This window comes from Ochotona curzoniae, unplaced genomic scaffold, assembly GCF_017591425.1.
Source record: "Ochotona curzoniae isolate NIBS_2020 unplaced genomic scaffold, NIBS_Ocur_1.0 contig_1014, whole genome shotgun sequence".
Lineage (NCBI taxonomy): Eukaryota > Metazoa > Chordata > Mammalia > Lagomorpha > Ochotonidae > Ochotona > Ochotona curzoniae.
Genome location: NW_024464920.1, coordinates 6,664,517 through 6,682,520, shown reverse-complemented (window position 1 = coordinate 6,682,520; position 18,004 = coordinate 6,664,517). Strand labels below are relative to the sequence as shown.

General features: G+C 39.2%; 1 protein-coding gene across 18 annotated transcripts in view; it reads right to left on the bottom strand.

The window, feature by feature from the left end:
* Positions 1-18,004, bottom strand: part of ANKS1B (ankyrin repeat and sterile alpha motif domain containing 1B) — a 1,034,668-nt gene that overhangs the window by 376,859 nt on the left and 639,805 nt on the right. For 8 of the 18 annotated variants that reach the window (XM_040980193.1, XM_040980183.1, XM_040980221.1 and 5 more), the window contains exon 1: positions 2,565-3,042. In XM_040980193.1, coding sequence (XP_040836127.1) covers positions 2,565-2,768 — 204 coding nt within the window. In that variant the 5' untranslated portion in view covers positions 2,769-3,042. Of the gene's footprint in view, positions 1-2,564; positions 3,068-3,248; positions 3,368-18,004 lie in introns of those variants that run through there. The other 10 variants (XM_040980136.1, XM_040980153.1, XM_040980163.1 and 7 more) reach the window with 3 other exon arrangements.

The window sequence follows — 18,004 nt, the reverse complement described above, 5'->3', positions numbered from 1 at the left end:
GACGTCTTATGTAAGGATATGTAGAACAGATTTAGCAAAAAAAAAAGCATTAAGTACTTTGAAAGTTACTTATACAAACTCTTTAAACTCACATTCATTAATGAATTATTGATGAAATGAAAATTAACTCCTGAGAATGTTTCCTAAGTAGAATACTTCTATGTATAGATATTATACTATGATGTTTCAACCAACATTAATTATATCCTCCTAATGCCTACTGTCTTACTCTAAAAAGTTAATAAGACCCGTAACACATCATAACTAATAGGAGTGTGGTGCCTGTTGCTTAGGCAACAGAATGAATGCATGCAGGTCAGAATATGTTTCAAGAAAAATAAAAGGTAAAAAAGATACCGAGTGCAGATCAAGCAGGTCGAATAGCTTTCTAACCACATTAATGAAATCTGTTTCTTAAAGTGGGCCAACCACATTATTGCACTTAAGTTCAGAATTAAATAAATCAGATTTCTGAATGTCAATAAGTAATTTCTATAAAGGTAGACATTTATCTCTTCTGTTCATAGCAAATAAATGGTGCATGGCAGCATGTAAACCATTAAATGATAAGAGTGTACTACGATTTACTTCAGTTTCATAATTAATTAAACCCTCTAAAAAAGAAATCAAAATGGTGTTTTTATCCTAAAGCATACCTCATGAAGAAAGTACCTGATTGGTTTATCTGAATTTACAATGCTTTCTTATTTTTTGGAAAATCAGATATAAGACTTGGAACTAACTATGTAAAGACAACAATATTATTAGATCTTATTTTTGTCACATTTCTTCAGCATTTTACATTCCAAATAATTTTGTATTGCTTGTACATAATTTACTCGTTTTTTTTTTATGATCTCTACCCAAGTATTTATTTTAAAATCTGTTTGATTAACCTTTCAGTTCAAGGCTTTTGAAAAGAGGTTATATTTACTTATAATTTTTAACATCCAGAAGAAACTGAGTTGAATTAAAATTTTTCATTGTGGCCAAATGATGTGAAGAACCCAAACACCTAAGTTCTTACAGCATCAGAATGAATCTGGACAAGGGTTTGAGGGTATGAATAGGAGATGGGGAAAGAATAAAAGACTGGGAGACATTGTAAACATAAATAATGATGAATGGACTTCTGTTTGATAATTCCTCTCTTTGTGCCCTATGTTTAGCATCCTTAGTCTGTCCCAAGTCTGATCAGTTTCCCAAGACACCACGACAGTGGAAGAACTTTCACTTTTTTCCTATTTTATTACCCATAATATATTGTCTATTGAACCAGTGACAGTGCTTGTGAATACAACAAAGATAACAGTAGCTGAATAATTCTTTATTGAAAAAAAGAGCTCATCAAAAGTTCTAGGCACACAATTACTCACAGCTCATATTTTCCCCTAATTTTAAAAGCTAATGGACATACACATTTTTTGGAGCAGGAGCAAAAGTTTAGAATTTTTAAAAATCTTCCAATCAAGCTTGGAAAAAAGTAATATCAAGTGGGAATACAAAGACCTGACTAGCAGTCATTATTTTATCAGTTCTTGTATTAGTGAGCTGCAAGTGTCAACTCCAGCATTTTACTTAGGAGCAGCGACTGCTGCTCTGAACCAAAAGTGTGTTACATGCCTGTATTTTGAAGGTCTCCCTAAATCTGGGAACCAGGGGTATGTACAATGGGACCTTAAAGGCAAGGAAAGGTAACAAGGGCTGTGACGTAGCTGAACAAGGGGAGCTTCGGAGCACTGGGGGACGTATGGAAATGATGAGGAAGCTGGGTTGCCAGTGTGCACCCCTTCCCACCCTCCTTCCTCACCTATAGGCACCGCGGTGGCAAGTTTGCACACACCAGATTTAGACTGCATGGACACCAGGATTCAGAAGCGCACGAATGTACTTAGTCCATCGACCTCTCTTTCTAAAAAAGCTGGCAGTTAATTGACCCAAGTGTTTGTTTTCCACCCAAGGTAATAAACAATGCTTCGCGGCTTTTCCATCAACATATGTAACTAATCGACTGCTTCCCATAATTGACTATCTGAAGCAGTTTTGCTAATGAACTGAAGGTCATTTTCATGACTGAAACTGCTTATTGAACAATTATCAGGGGAAAAAAAATGATCTTCACATCATCAACATAACAAACTGTCTAATTAATTACTGCACGCTGATGCCGGAGGAGAATAATGTTTCAGGAATCTGGAATTAGCTGCAGAGTGCCATAACTTAACTGGATATTCTAAGATCACAGATTTATACTTTTTTAAAAATCACACACAAAGAATGACAGGGAAAATAAATATGTTAATCTTTCACTGTCTATAAATAGTACTCTCACTGGTTCATTCACATAACACACATGTATATGGATACAGACAGACCTCATTTTTCAGCTTTGTGTCTACATGTACACGGTAAGTTCAGCCCTCCGGGCATCCGATTTTCTGATGCAGCTACATATAGAAAACTGACCGATTTTGTACAAAATCAGGCTGCCTCTGAGCCATGTAAGACACATAAGAAGCAAAGACAGACAAAAGGCAGCTCCGTGGACACAGAGAGCGTCTTACCATAAACTGCACATTGTCAAATCCATTAGCCATCAGGTGGTTCTCGTACTGAGGTAGCCCAATGCTTTCCAACCATTGTCCCACTGTTTGAACAGGGCATCTGGGTCCTGTAAGAGGATGAAGAGGGAAGCGTTTAAGCAGGGAGTAGCCGTCCACGGGGTAATAGCGGTAGTCCTGGGCTGAGAGGTGGCATTGCCACATCATGCTCCTGGGAAAGTTGTTATCAAAGGAGCCCGCCAGCTTGATAGATTAACGTTCTCAGCGAGAGAGCAAAGTCAGAAGTAAAACATAGTTTGCCAGGCAGGCTGTAGAGTATGACTTGATCCTAGCTCCACATTTCTTACATATTAATCTTTACTACCGACCAGTACGTCATACAGCCCCCAAAACCAGGCAGCAGAAGAAGGCATATCAAGCTGTCAGCTTAGGCTGGTCTGCGTTCTGTGTGATTGTTGGAGTACTCCACAATGAGCAATGCACGGCCAGCAGCCAGCATTCTTTTTATCAAATACTCCTACACTCATCAGTATGCAGCTCCATGCTCCTGGCTCCCCCTCACTCTCTCCCCTTCATTACCCAGCCCAGGCTACACCTCGCATTTTCAATAATAGCCATCAGATAAGGCAGATTTTTTTTTTTTGTCTGCAAGCTGTAAGCCTGCTGCTGCTGCTCCCTCCTACACACCCATCCAAGCGTCAATCTTGAATGATGAGAGCAGTCAAAACAAATGCAGAAAATAGCAAGACTCAAAAGCAAACCGAAGTGCTCAGATCTGAATTGAATCTTCATCCTGGTCATACATTGCTGAGCTATTTGTTGTGGAATTTTACGTTTCAAAAGATACCAGAAAATGCAAAGCTGGAGCTATAGCTTTGAACAGAGCTCACCACGGGTTCCCTTTTCCCATGTTCCTTTCTTTCCTTTTCCGCATTTTAAAAACACAGCACAGATAAATGTTTATGATCTAAAGCTTTACAGTGTTGAGAGAATAATTGCGCGTTTTCTTTGCCATGCTGTATCAAAATAAACCTGGGATTTTCCCCCCCCCTTTTTGAATTATAGCAAAACACAGAAACTGCAGTGCAATCTTAGAAGTCAAGAGAATTCATTTCCCATTTGCTAGGGCTGCTTCCAAACAAACAAACAAAACATTTATTATTCACAAAAAATCCTGTTCCCCTCTGATATTTATAACCCAATCCACCAGGCTTACTACTGTAAAATAACTATAAAGGTAACAGTAACTGAATCAGAAATTTTAATTCAGGAACAGAAATAATTCAAGAATAACCGATGTAAATGTGTGAGTTTTACTGAATGGCAAACAGACTGCATAATTTATTTAATAATTGGGAGGAACCAGGGATTAATAATAGAACCCAGAGGACATGATCATTGGAAAGAATAGATTCCTAAGACTGAGAGAAGTCACAGAAAGCTTAGCCTACATTCCCTATGGAGGAAGCCCTGGCTGCAGTGTTCTTGGAAGACTATCTTTCAATGCACGTGCTCCAGAACCACCTGGACCAGAGCTCTAAGCACTTAGGAAGAAGCTTCCATTTATGAGAAAGCTATTTCACTTCCTACCTTACTCCTACTCGCTTCTTCCAGGTCTGCCTTTGGAGTCACACAGATTGGAAACAGTTCCTCTTGCACACAAAGCACTTTAAGAACTGAAGATAATTCTCTCGTTGAATCCCAGTATAGTGCCTGGCATATATCAATGCGCAGAAAATATTTATTGAATGACATATTGCTTTTCTTCTTTCTCCAAACCTCGTCTTTGTCTGTTTCTGTTGTTGAGGACGTTGTCCATCCTCCTCACACGCCAGCATCAAACCTCACGACACCTGTGCTCCTCTCACTGCTCCCAACAGTCTCCCTGCCCCTGTCAACCCCCTGCACAGTGTCACTCACACCCAGGATGCTGCTTCTTGTTTTATGTTGATGGAACAGGCATTTACTCAGAATTTTCTTAGTCTAGGTCCACCTCATTTAATGTGGCAATGGTGCCTATATGACGTTTAAAAATTCTGTTTTGTCCATGGTACCAGAATAATCACTGTAAGATATGGTTCTCATTACTAATTTTCCTTTCAAAGCTTTTTTTGTGGTTTTTAGTTGGCTTCAAAATAAATTCTGAATCCTTTTATGATATTTTGGGGTTTTCATAACAGACTGCATTTTTCTCACAAATCAAACCTCCAAAAGGACCCTGATTCAGGTCAAGAAACTTTTTCATTTCAAAATAATATTTAAGATATGTCATCTTTTTCTAGAAATGCTTTGATGGAGTCTTAAGATCCTTGACATAGTGTATTTTTTTCAGTATGAAATTATCCAACTAGAACTTAAGAGTACTTAGGAAATTATATTTTCTAAATCTTGCTTTTCTCACTCAATAACGCTTTATGGAAATTCTACTAACAAAATAATAAGCTCCAATTTAACTACATATTATTTTAAAATGACTGTATGGATACTCACGTTTTTGGTTCTTTGCCTGATATCTCTAAACACTTTCTTGACTCTACATTTTTTATAAAATTTGAGATAACTGTAGACTCACATGCACTTACTAGCTGTAATACAGAGAACAATTTTGTATATATACTTCACCCATCATTCTGTAGTAACACCTTATGCAACTACGACCTGATAATGACAACTTAGTAAGTGATGTTGATAAAATCCACCGATCTCCTATTTAGCTTTTACCTGTTTTCCATGCTCTCTTTTGGGTGTCAGTGTTTATGTGCATGAATTCTATGTGATTTTATCACATGTGACATCATTTGACCATCACTGCAGATGGAATACGGATAATACCCATGGAGACAAGGCTACCTCCCTCCATTTTTTTATCTCCTGCTAACTTCTGATTTGCTGCCTATCTCTATAATTTGGTCATTTCTATAAAGTTTCATGAATGGAATCACTTAGTACGTAACCTTTGGGGACTGTCTATTTCTGTTCAGCATAATTTCTCTGAAGTTGACACAAAGTTTTTTTTTTTTTTGCTAAGTATTCCATTGCACAAGTGTACCATGGATCATTTAATCCTCATTGTTCTTTAGAATGGTTTCACCATTTTACATCCCCCATAAGCAACGTATGATACTAAGAAACTTCGTATCCCTCTTACTACTGAAAAATTAAACCTTCAGAATATTTTTTCTTTCCTATTCTCCTTTTCCTATAATCTTGTTTGAGCTGTAGAATGCTTTTCCTTTAAGCATCTGCCTTTTTCTTCATCAGTTCTTAGGTTATGTTGATAACAAGTAAGTAAATTTTGTTATAATTTAATACTATAATTTCCTTATAGTATCCTTTTTCCATGTAGTATCATTGTTTTTACTCTGTAACCAGTCATTAAGCATTCGTCTTGCATCCTACCAACTGGGTTATTCATTTCAATTTGTATTTAACTATTATACAAGTTCATTGCTTACCGCTATTTTATATCTTCATAACCACCTTGATCTTCAGATTTTTATTTCCATTTATTTAGGTTTATTAGAGTATTTTCTCATATATTTAGAAAATGTTTTTACTGAAAATCAAAACACAGTGATTCAAAACATACTTTGACATACAGCTAAAGTAGCGCTTACAGAAAAATGCATATGACTAAATACGTTCAATAGAAACAGAATTTCAGGGACAGACATTCTGGCATAGCAAATAAAGACACCAACATCTCATTAGGGCATGGTTTGTTGGCAATGGCTCCTCCAGTACCAACCCAGCTCCCTCCTGATGCACTTGGGAAAGCAGTACAAGATAGCCCGAAGGCTTGACCCTTGTACCCATGTGGGAGACCCAGAAGCAGCTCTGGACTCCTGGCTTCTCACTATCTTAATTCCAGGCATTGTGGCCATCAAAGAGTGAGCCATGTGATGGAAGATAGATGTTTCTTTCTCTCAACTCCGACTTTCAAACAATCAGTAATAAAGAATGGTTTTAAGGTAAAGAAATAGAACTTCAAATTAATAACCTTAGCATCCTCAAGAATGGAGAAGGAGAGAAAGTAGAGCTGAAAGTAAGTAGAAGTAAGGAAATAGAGTAATTAAATGGAAAAGAGAAATAAGTAAAACCAAAAGCTATTTTCTCTGAGATGATCAGTTAATTGAACAATGTTATGCCAGTAAATTCAACAATTTCAGATGAAATGGATAAATTTATTGAAGAAATAAGCTCTATCAGAACTGTGTGGAACAGTTCATAACTGAATATAGCTCTCTAGCAATTAAAGCAATTGAATTTGCATTTCAACCTTCTTCATAAAGAAAACTATAGACCTCCCTCAATATCTTCAGTGATGAATTCTACCACATACATGAGGAAGAAATTATACCAGTTCTACATAAGCTCTTCCAGAAAAATCTAAAACAGAATATTTGCCAACTCATCATGAGGCCAACATTACTATGACAACAAAATCTTACATAAAGACTCTGAGACAAGAAAAAAAGTGAAAACAAAATAGATCTCAATGCAATTTTGGTAAATAGTCCCCAACAAGATATACAAGATTTTATAGTGTGGTCAACGTTTCAGTCAAGGTTCTAGCCAGTACAAGTCAAGGAAAAGAAGTAACAAAAATGAATTCAGATTTGAAAGAATAAGAAAAAGCATCTCTGGCGGTACACAGTTTTCTTTTTTAAAATTTATTTATTTCTTTATTTGTTGAACAGGCATAGAAATAAAGAGACAAGGAGGGATCTCCCATCTTCTGGTTCACTCCTCCAATGCTTGCAACTGCTAGGGTTGGGCCAAGCAGAAATCAGGTGCCAGGAACAAAATCTGGATGCAGGGACTCACCTACCTGAGCCATTATCTGTCACTTCCTAGGGTATACCTTTGCAGAAAGCTGTCCTGGAGTGGGCAGCATGGGCTTGAGTGGAGGCACTTTAGTAAGGAATGAGGGCATTCAAAGAGGTAGCTGTGCCAATCACCTTTGCCAATAAGATTATTTAGGACATCTACGGAATAAGTCAGCCTTAGAAAGCTGGCAGGATACAGGATCAGCACAGAAAAATCAATTATGTTTCTCTATACTAACAGCAAAATAACTGGGACTTGAAACAAAGATCAGTACAATTAACAACAACAACAACACCAAAACTGTGAAACTCTAAGGAATAAATGTGCCAAAGTGTAAAGTATTGGGTGGGAAATCTTCCATTTGAGTTAGGTACCAGAAGCACAATGAAAAAATAAAACCTGGAAAAGCTAATTAAGATGAATAAATGTGTTTTTTAAAAATTAGCTATGATACTATTTGCAAGAGAGAGAGAAAAGGAGAGAGAGTGAGAAAGGGAGGGAGGGACAAGAAGAGAGGCAGAGAAGGAAAGTGACAGGCATTCCATCTGCTGCTTCACTCCTCAAGTGATGGCAAACATCGGGTTTGGGCTAAACTGAAGCCAGGAGCTAGGGATGTCATTCAGTTCCCCCATGGAGCTGGCACAAATCCAACTCCTTTCACCATCATTTATTGCCTCCCAGGGCACACAATTGCAGGAAACTTTAACTGGGAGTGGGTGAGAAGGTAAACCCACTTCTGGTATGAGATCTGGGCATCCAAGTATACTCTTAAGCATGGCACCAACCAGCCACTTGCAAAAATTCTGCTCTTTAAAAGGCATTTTTTGCTTTTATAATTATTTATATTATTTGAGACAATTCATTTTGGTAGGCATAGGGATTCCTTCCTTTCCTTCCCCTTTCTTCCTCCCTTCTCGCCAATCCCTTTACATTATTTCAATAGTATAGTCCTTTAGTAACAGTTACTAGATTAACATTCTGCTCTTTAATTACATCGGGGCATTGAAGGTCTTGACAAAGATAGAAAATTTGGTATCACATTGACAAAGTATATTTAACTGTTTCACTGGAAGTCCCTCCTTTCATTCAAGAGTAGAAATGGCTACGGCAGTGTATCTTCACCACCTGATCTGACAGTACATTATACAATCATTATACCGTTCAACTAGAATGAGACACACACACACACACACACACACACACACACACACCTGTTCATCTAAATATCTGTTTGGTATTTTGCAAGAATGTCATGAGTTAAGAGAAGGGAAAGATAAATCACTGGAAGGAACATCAATAAATCATATCATTAATTAACTTGTATTTAAAATATCTTAAAAATACCTTAAAAATCAGTAATGAACAAATTTTAGAGATGGACAAGAGTTGAACAGTCATTTAAAGAGATGAGATACATGGATAACAAACAAATGAGAAAGACGCTCAGCAACTTTAATGAACAGGAAAAAGTAAAATAAACTGTAATGTAATCAATACCATTTATGTAAATAATTTTAAAAGCCTGATTATACATGTTCAATGTAACTAGTCATCAGGAAAAAAAATACTAAAACTGCAATGGCATATCTTCTCACTCCAGCTAGAATTGCTATCATCAAAAAGACAAAAAAATAAAAAAAAGTAATAACAAATGCTGGCAAGAATCGGAGGAATGCAAATTAGTACAGTCATTATGAAGAATTATATGGAGGCTCCTCAAAAACTAATAATGAATTTACCACTTGACACAGCTATTTCCATTGCTAAGCACACATTTTTTTGCGTCACTATTTACAGTAGTGAAGGCAGAGAATCAACCTAGATTGGCGGATGGATAAAGAAAATGTGGTCTATATACACAATGGAATTACTGAACTGTTAAAAAGAATGAAGTCCTCACATCTGCAGCACAATGTTTGGAATTGAAGATTCCAAACAGTACTTCCTGTTCCCTCTTACACATGGACACTTAAAAATAAGTTGATCTAAACGTAAAATGTGACTACTAGGGTTGGGAAGGTTAGAAAGGGAGAGCATTTGGTGAAACAGAGACTGGATAATAGCTACTAAAAACACAGCTAAAAATAACAAGTGAAGTCACTATAGTTCTAGTAATGTCTTATACATTATGTTAAGAATTCAAAGAGAGGAACTGATACGCTCCCAAAACAAAGACAAAATCATAGGAAAAAAACCATAGGAGACCTAGTTGTACAATTTGATTGACTTACACTGTGTAAATGTACAGAAATATTATGCTTATTCCATAAATGCTTAGTACCAAAAATTTTTAAAATAATTTATGGAAAAATTTAAGAGCTGATGCATCAGGTGTCAATAATTATGTGAATTGGGCCCGGCGCGGTGGCGCAAGTGGTTAAGTCCTCGCCTTGCACGCCCGGGATCCCATATGGGCGCCGGTTCTAATCCCGGCAGCCCCGCTTCCCTTCCAGCTCCCTGCCTGTGGCCTGGGAAAGCAGTCGAGGACGGCCCAAGGCTTTAGGAACCTGCACCCGCGTGGGAGACCCGGAAGAGGCTCCTGGCTTCGGATCGGCATAGTATCGGCCCGTTGCGGCTCACTTGGGGAGTGAATCATCGGACGGAAGATCTTCCTCTCTGTCTCTCCTCTCCGTATATCTGCCTTTCCAATAAAAAAAAATAATAAAAATAAATCTTTAAAAAAAAAATAATTATGTGAATTAAGTGATGTCTTTGTGGCCCAAAGAAGAGTTTCAAACACTGCTGGTAAGAATCTAAAATGGTATAACCACTTTGGAAAATAGCTTGATGGATTTCATGTGGCACGTCTGTTCAGCTGGGTATTCATCCAACAGAAATGAAAACATGTGCCATACGACTTGTTATCATCGTCAACAATTAGAAACAGCCTAAATGTGCATCAGCATGTAAACAAATGAGCAAATATGTGTATCCATATAATGGAATATCGTTCATCAGAAGGAAAGGTGAACAGTTAATTCACACAAAACCTGGATGAATGTCAAAATAATTTTACAGAAACTTCTACTTTCAGGAAAAGAGTACTGTTTGCATGCTCCATTTTACATAAAATCATAGAAAGAGTAAACTATCCAAAGTGACAGAGAACAAATTGAAAGATCTCCTGGGAATAGGAAGGAGAGCCTGGGAGATTATACAGAGACAAGAGGATATTTCTGGAAGTAATACGCACGTTCATTGTCTTGATTGTGCTGATGGTTCCGTGAGCATATACATTTGAAAAACACAAATAAGTGCAGTTTATTGTGGGCCACCTATTATTCAACAAGAAATGACACTGAAAGTTTTACAATACGTCCTTGAAAAAGAAAAGAATGAGTGTCATGAAGGAAAGTGGTTTGCTTTTGGCCTAATCTTCAAACTGCACATTGAACAGGTCAAACTTGCACTGACTTGCACGTGATGGGGGAGTGTTGTGTTCAAATGTCGATGTTCTAGTCTGCATTCTGACACCATGGTGAGACTAAGAGGTACTACCCTAATTCTCGATATATTCTTATCATCAGTATGAGGGGTGTTTAAAAATCTGCCAAATACATGTGATTTAAAAAAAATGCATGGATTTCAAAAATTCTTTACACCAAAATAAACTTCCTTTTCAGTTCTAATTTTCCACAAACATGTTGAAGTTCTTTAATGTACTGCATAGCTACTGAAGGCCTGGGGGATGGGATCATGGTGTTCTTACTGCAGGACACAGCCTGAACATGGTTTTACCGAAACAAACCACAATATTTAAATTTTTCTCTTATAATTGTAGAATACAAGTAATATTCTAGTCATTTTCACAGATTTCTTACTTAGAGTCTAGTTCGTGGGGGAGGGAGATTCTTTTTGCGCTTTCATTATTCAGCATCCATTGACTTCTTCCACAAATATTTACAAGCTGCTTTTTACTCGAGCACTTTGCTAAGCAGTAGGGAAAGAGAGCCTTGAATTTCCTTCTACTTGTGTGATGCTACAGGCTGATGGAGAAGCTAGTTATCCCTCAGAAAAATGTGATCTGAATCTAGAGGAATCGGAACTTAAGAAGCGTGACTTCTTATTGTGACTATATAGCGGGAATAGAGAAGACATTTACCTGCAAACAAGCAATAACTGCTTCAATAGACATTACGTGGTGAAACTCTAAAGAAATGTTTAAATGATTACACGAGTAATGACTTGGCAGAGGCAGCAGAAATGCTGTCTGTTAAGCAGAATGGAGGCCATCTCTGTATAGGAGTTAAAAAGAACCCAGCAAGCCCAGCACAATGGCTCCATTAGCTAATCCTCCTCTTATGAGTGCTGGGATTTCATGTGGGAACTAATTTGTGTGCCGGTGGTTCCACTTTTCACCCAGTTCCCAAGCTGTGGTCTGGAAGAGCAGTGGAGGATGATCCAAAGCCTTGGGACCCTGCACCCCTGTGGGAGACCCAGAAGAGACTCCTGGCTCCTAGCTTCGGATCAGCTCAGCTCCAGCCGTTGAGGCCATCTGGGGAGTGAACCAGTGGCTAGATCTTTCTGTCTCTCCTTCTCTCCCTAAACCTGCCTTTCCAATAAAAAAGTAAAATATTTTTTAAAAAGTAACTGTAAGGAATTTTTGCCTTTAACCCAAGATGCCAGATGCAGCAAGTCACACAGAAGGTCTTTATTTGGCACAGGGAGAGGTGGTTGTGAGAGAGGGAGTGAAGGCAGAGGGAAAAATAGACAGGGAGGGGTCTCCTACCATAGTGACAGTAGAAGGCTCCAAGGGAAGAGAGGGAGAAAGGTGAGAGATAGTGCAAAACAAACAAACAAACAACAACAATAAAACAAAGGAGGCACACATGTGGGAACGCGCTTTTATGGCCGGGGTAACATAGGGCATCAAGAGATTTGTGGATAGCACCGTCAGGGCCATGGGGCATGGTAGATGCAGATTCTAGGTAAGGGACATCAGCTACAGTGCCATGAGGTTACAGCAGATTGGTGGGAACCGACTTACGAACTTACAGCAGATTGGTGCAGAACAGGGTTGCGAGGTTATAGCTGATTGGCAGACAATACAATTTGACCCTAAAGGATGAAAACCTTAAGGAGACTGAGACCTTGGAGAAGTAGATATTTAAAATGGCTCCTGAGCCTGGTGCAGTAGCCTATTGGCTAAAGTCCTTGCCTTGCACGCGCCAGGATCCCATATGGGCGCCGGTTTGTGTCCCAGTGGCCCCACTTTCCATCCAGCTCCCTGCTTGAGGCCTGGGAAAGCAGTCAAGAATGGCCCAAAGCCTTGGGACCCTGCATCCACATGGGAGACCTGGAAGAAGCTCCTGGCTCCTGGCTTCAGATCAGCTCAGCTCTGGCCATTGCGGCCACTTGGGGAATGTATCAGCAGATGGAAGATCTTCCTCTCTGTCTCTCCTCTCTGAATATGACTTTGTAATAAAAAGTACATAAAAATAACTCTTAAACAAAAATGGTCCCTGAGTCCAAAATGACTGGGGTTTTATCAGTCTTCATGGCTGATGTTCAAGTGCCTCTTCAAGAAGCCAGAAAGTCCCTCAGATTGTAATAAATACCCTGGTTTTTTTTTTTTGTCAGAAGGCTTTTTAATAAAGGCAAAATTTTCTGTAGCTGAAGACACATAGTAAAATGGAGATATCATTTATTGAGTATTTACTTTGAGTCAGGGTTTTTTATACATGCCCCAAAACTTGAGTAGGTCTCTCAAAATTCACATGTTGGAAAATCAATCTCCCAGGGTCACAGCGTTGGAAGGGGGCTCTTGGGAGAGGCGTTTGGGGGCTGAGGGCTCCGCCCTTCTGAATGAATTGATGTGATCACAGAGAGGGCCAGTAGGTGGCGGGGGTGGGGTAGAGACCTGCTCTCCTCTGCTGCCTCCCCCCTGCGAGGAGGTGCTTGCCCCTCCCGCAGCCATCATGTGAGAGCGGACACTACAGAGCAGCCCTTCGTCCTGTACTTCCCAACCTCCAGAAGCAAGAAGGAGGATTTCTGTCCTTCAGAAATCAGCAGCTCTCGTTTTGTTGTAGAGCAGTCCAAGGCGCAATAATGGACAGAAATGCCTCTGGTTTCACTATGTGAAATAACAGCAAACATATGTAATAGTTTCTGCTGTTGGACTGTGAATTAACAGTATGATGCTATCATCTCCTTTAAAGGGAAGGAAACCAGATGCAGAGAGGCTAAGAGGTCTCAAAAGGTGCCCAGTTAGTTATAAAGTCTAGTGGTCTGGCTTGAGATATTTCTTAAAAGATTTATTTATTCATTGGAAAGGCAGATATACATAGAGAAGGAGAGACAAAGATCTTCCGTCTGCTGGTTCACTTCCCAAATAGCTGCCAAGGCCCAATCTGAAGCCAGGAGCCAGGAGCTACACAGGGGTGTAGGGTCCCAAGTCTTTGGGACTTCTTCGACTGCTTTTCCAGGCCACCAGCAAGGAGTTGGATGGGAAGTAGAGCATCTGGGACATGAAATGGCACCCATATGGGATCCCGGTGTGAGCAAGGAGAGGATTTAGCCACTGAAGCATCGTGCCAGGTCTTGGCTCTAATTTTTAGCTATCGAACCCCACTGATTCTCTGTTCCAGAAGCCTAGGATGGGACATGGCCTTTTGCAGGCATGGGATCATTCACCCATATACACGGGGACAGGTTTCCTTTATAAGGGTTTCTAGGTGTTGTGGTGTATTCTCCTTCCCCTTAGATTTGTTATTCTTGGCTTTTGACATAGAAGGCAATGAGAAACAGCGAGAGGAAACAGTGAGAAGTGAGTAGATGATAAACACTGTGCTTTGGATATTTTTATGCCACACTAAGAGAGGGTTTTGCTGTGGCTCTGACTGCAGCTTCAGTGTTGTTTCCACATGGGCGCTCAGCTGCTCGGCCAGGCACGGATGCCTGATCTGTGGATTAAGGAGGACAGTTACCTCCCCAAGAATTGGCACAGCATGCAGGGCAAGCACCCGGACTCTCTGGCAAGACTTCCCAAGTTTGAATCTTGGCTACTTTCTACTACTGAAATATTAATTGTCTTAAAAAAACTTACAGCAAAAGTGTCATTATGCATGGGTAAATTCTGGGGCTTGCATATTCGTTAGCAGAGAGGGGAAGCCCACTCCATCTATCCCCTGCTTTAATTTGAACTTGAAATAGCATAGATGAGAAGGCACTGTCACTTAGGTATAGCCATTCCAGAGCTGGGAGATATCAGTATCCTCATTGCTGGAAGAACATAACTTTTGTGTTGTTCATTCAGTCCCTCAATCTAGGAGGCTGGTACTATTTCATCCATTTTTTTTCCCTGCCTGGTTTTCTTTGTTTCCAACAGAGAAAAATGCAGGGGTGAGAAGTCTGGCAAAGTCACAGAGAAGAGCTAATTGCACCATGAAGTGATCAGAATCCCTGAACTTGGAAAGGGCTCTGTCTTATTTAATATGCACCAAGAGCCTGACCTTTGCAATCCATCAAAAGGCAAAGAGGCAGGAAAAGAGAGCAGGACAAAGGCATGGTAAGAAAACCATGGCTTTCATTCCCAGCTTCCTAATTAATAGAAGGGATAATGAGTTATTTGTTCTGGCATATATTTCAAATAAACAGTAGTCTCTTTTGAAGAAACTGCTACACACACACACCCACCCACACACACCCACACACACATACCCACACACACACACATACTGAACTGTTCCACCCTGGTAATTGTGGCCATTTGGGGAGTGAACCAATGGTTGGACGATCTTTTTCTCTCTTTCTTTCTCTTTCCTTTTCTTGGTCTTCTCTGTCTTTGTCTCTTTCTCATTCCGTATTTCTAACAAATAGTTTTTAGAAACCACTTAATTTAAAAAACATGAAAATTAGGAAAAGATATTATTTATTAAGAAATAAGTTCCTCTCTTAGAACGACTCTCTCTGAAATTCATAAATAGTAAAGCAGAAGTGGCAGATAACAGAAAAGGACAGAGATTGGCTATTCTAGGAATTGTGGAATGCATGGGCAACATAGCTCTGGATCATGAAGCCAAGATTTAAGTAGGATAATGTTCCATGTTCATGCATGCTTTGGTGTTTAAATACTAAGAGAATTCAGGAACTCAGATTCAATTTTCTCTAAAACCTTGCATTTTATTTTAAAGTACAAACTTCATGGAGCACTTAGGAAATACCAGCTTTTACAAAACAGACCTGACAACTTATGCACTGGGGTATGGTCTAAAATAGGAAATGGAATTTAAGCCTAAAATGCTAAAAGTCTTCTGGCAGACAACAAAATTATATATATACACACACATCCAGAGAGAGAGAAAGAGAGAGAAAAAGAGAGAGAGAGTGCGAGTGAGCATACCTGTTGGAAAAAATATTAGGACCAACGATTTTGTTGTTACTTTCCCTTTTAAGATTTCTGGCAAATGTTGGAATCCTCATTGAGAATAAAGTGATTAGAGTATAAAGTAATCCATGCCTCCTGTGGATCAGCCTTTGTGTTAGGCTCAGGAGAAAAGTGAATTTGCCCTGCTGTCAGGAATCTTGTAGGCTACCGAGGAAAATTTCACCATGAAAGATACAGGTTGCACTAGTGGACATGTGTATAGGATACATCAAGTGTAGAAGGAAGGGAGTCTGAGTTGAACCTGCATATCATCTTGGAGTGAAGCTGAATCTCTCTCTTTCTCCCTCTCTCTTTTCCTCCCTCCTGTTCAAATAGATGAGAATAATTACTTTAAATGTGTAAGTAAGGAAAAGATGTTTAAAGGCTTGAAACAAAGAGCTTGAAACAAAGCCATTCGATCTGCGACTTGAAAATTCAGTAGGTGTTGGTAACGCAAACAGAAAATGGTTTTCTAGGCCAAGGGAAGAAACGAACGTAAAGCTATGCTTGAGGAACCAACACCAATTAGCTGTTTCTGGAATGTGAAGATTATGACGTACAAAGAGGGGAGTCTGTGCTCAGCAAAGGGCAGTGAAGGAAGCAGGAGACAGGAAATCAAGGGACTTGGGTGCCAAGAAAAGGAGCCATAATTTTGCTTGCTGAGATGAAGTGAGATAGGATCAAATGTATGTTACACCATCATTTCCTGGAAGATTGTGGGGGACAGAATAACACAGGGAGCCATAGGGATTCTATCAGGCTTTCTGTGTTAGAGAGCAAAGAGGAAAAAAACGAATTACCTAGCTGAATATTTTAGAGGATAGTCTCCAAAGCAGAAGGAACATTGAATATTTTGTAGAACCGTCTAAAGTGGTCCCTGGTCCAGTGGCTTTTTAAGGCTCCGGTGAAAGGATCTTGGTCAGCTAGGCCTTAATGATAGAAGTTAGACATCAAGTGTCTCTTTGCATAGAGATGACTTATGTTAATGTTGGGTTCACTTAGCTTGGTAATCATGGTAAGTGCTAGTCTAGTAGACGCTGTTAAAATTCTGGGTGTTCTCTGTATACATTACAAAGTGATAGAAAAGAAACTAACACAAAATCCTTTAAAAAATGACTGTCAAAAAAACTCAGGAAATTGAAGATGCACATGAAGATGGTGCTGTATAGTACTTGATATATGACATGTACAGAAAAATTAGTAAATATAGTAGCATATAGTTATATGAGCAGCAATGCACGTAAGATATATATATATATATAAATTCCTATGATTAGCAATGCATTCAATATTAATAAGTAACTCATATCAGAAACAAATCTCAGGTAACTGCCTCTTGAATCAAATAGTACCTTAAATCTGTAGTTTTTAGTTTTATTTATTTCCTGGAAAGGCAAAGTGCCAGAAAGAGAAAGGGAGGCAGGAATGGAGGTGGGGAGAGAGAACTTCCACCCATTGGTTTACTACCAAGATACCCATGACAGAGGGCTGGTGTAAGTCATACCAAAGCCAGGAGCCTGGAATTCAGTCTTAGTCTCTCATGTGCATGGTAGGAACCTGTACACATGAGCCATCAGCTGCTGCTCTCCACGATTCTGTAACAGCATGCTGGATTGCAAGCAGACTTGATGCAAGGCACTCTGATGATTCCCAACCACCAAGTTAACCTGCTACAGCATTTCATCTTCCACTGAAATCCACAATTCTGAAAGAATTCACCTGAAATTATGGATCAAGTTTAACACACATCACTCTTCCATAGACGTATCACTCAACTTGAACACAGATGTGGCGCTGAATTCATTGATGCGTCTTAGCCTAATAATTTTAATTTCTCTGAAATCTCATAGGAAGGTAATGCTCTCTGTGACCCAAGCTGTTTTTAATTCTCTTGATAAATTTTTGTTTTATACAAAAGCCCCCAAATTGTGTTCACCTCAAGGGTAAGACTTATTTTTTTTTAAAATCAAACTTTGAAGGTTCAAGGCTAAATACTGGGTTTGCTTCATTTCCCCAGCAATAATATTTCTCTGGGTGAGGCAGGGTAAGTTTTGAGAGAATTTGAGCCTTAAGCTGTTCTCAGCAACTTCAAATATAGAAATTTTAATCTATTTCATGTGGGGAGCATTGGCTAAAAATTATAAAGTACATATACAGAAAGAATAGAGCTGGCTTAGAAGTGTTGAATTAACACACCCAAGCATCTCTATCCAATAATACAAACATCTAATTGGGCAGTTTAAAGTGA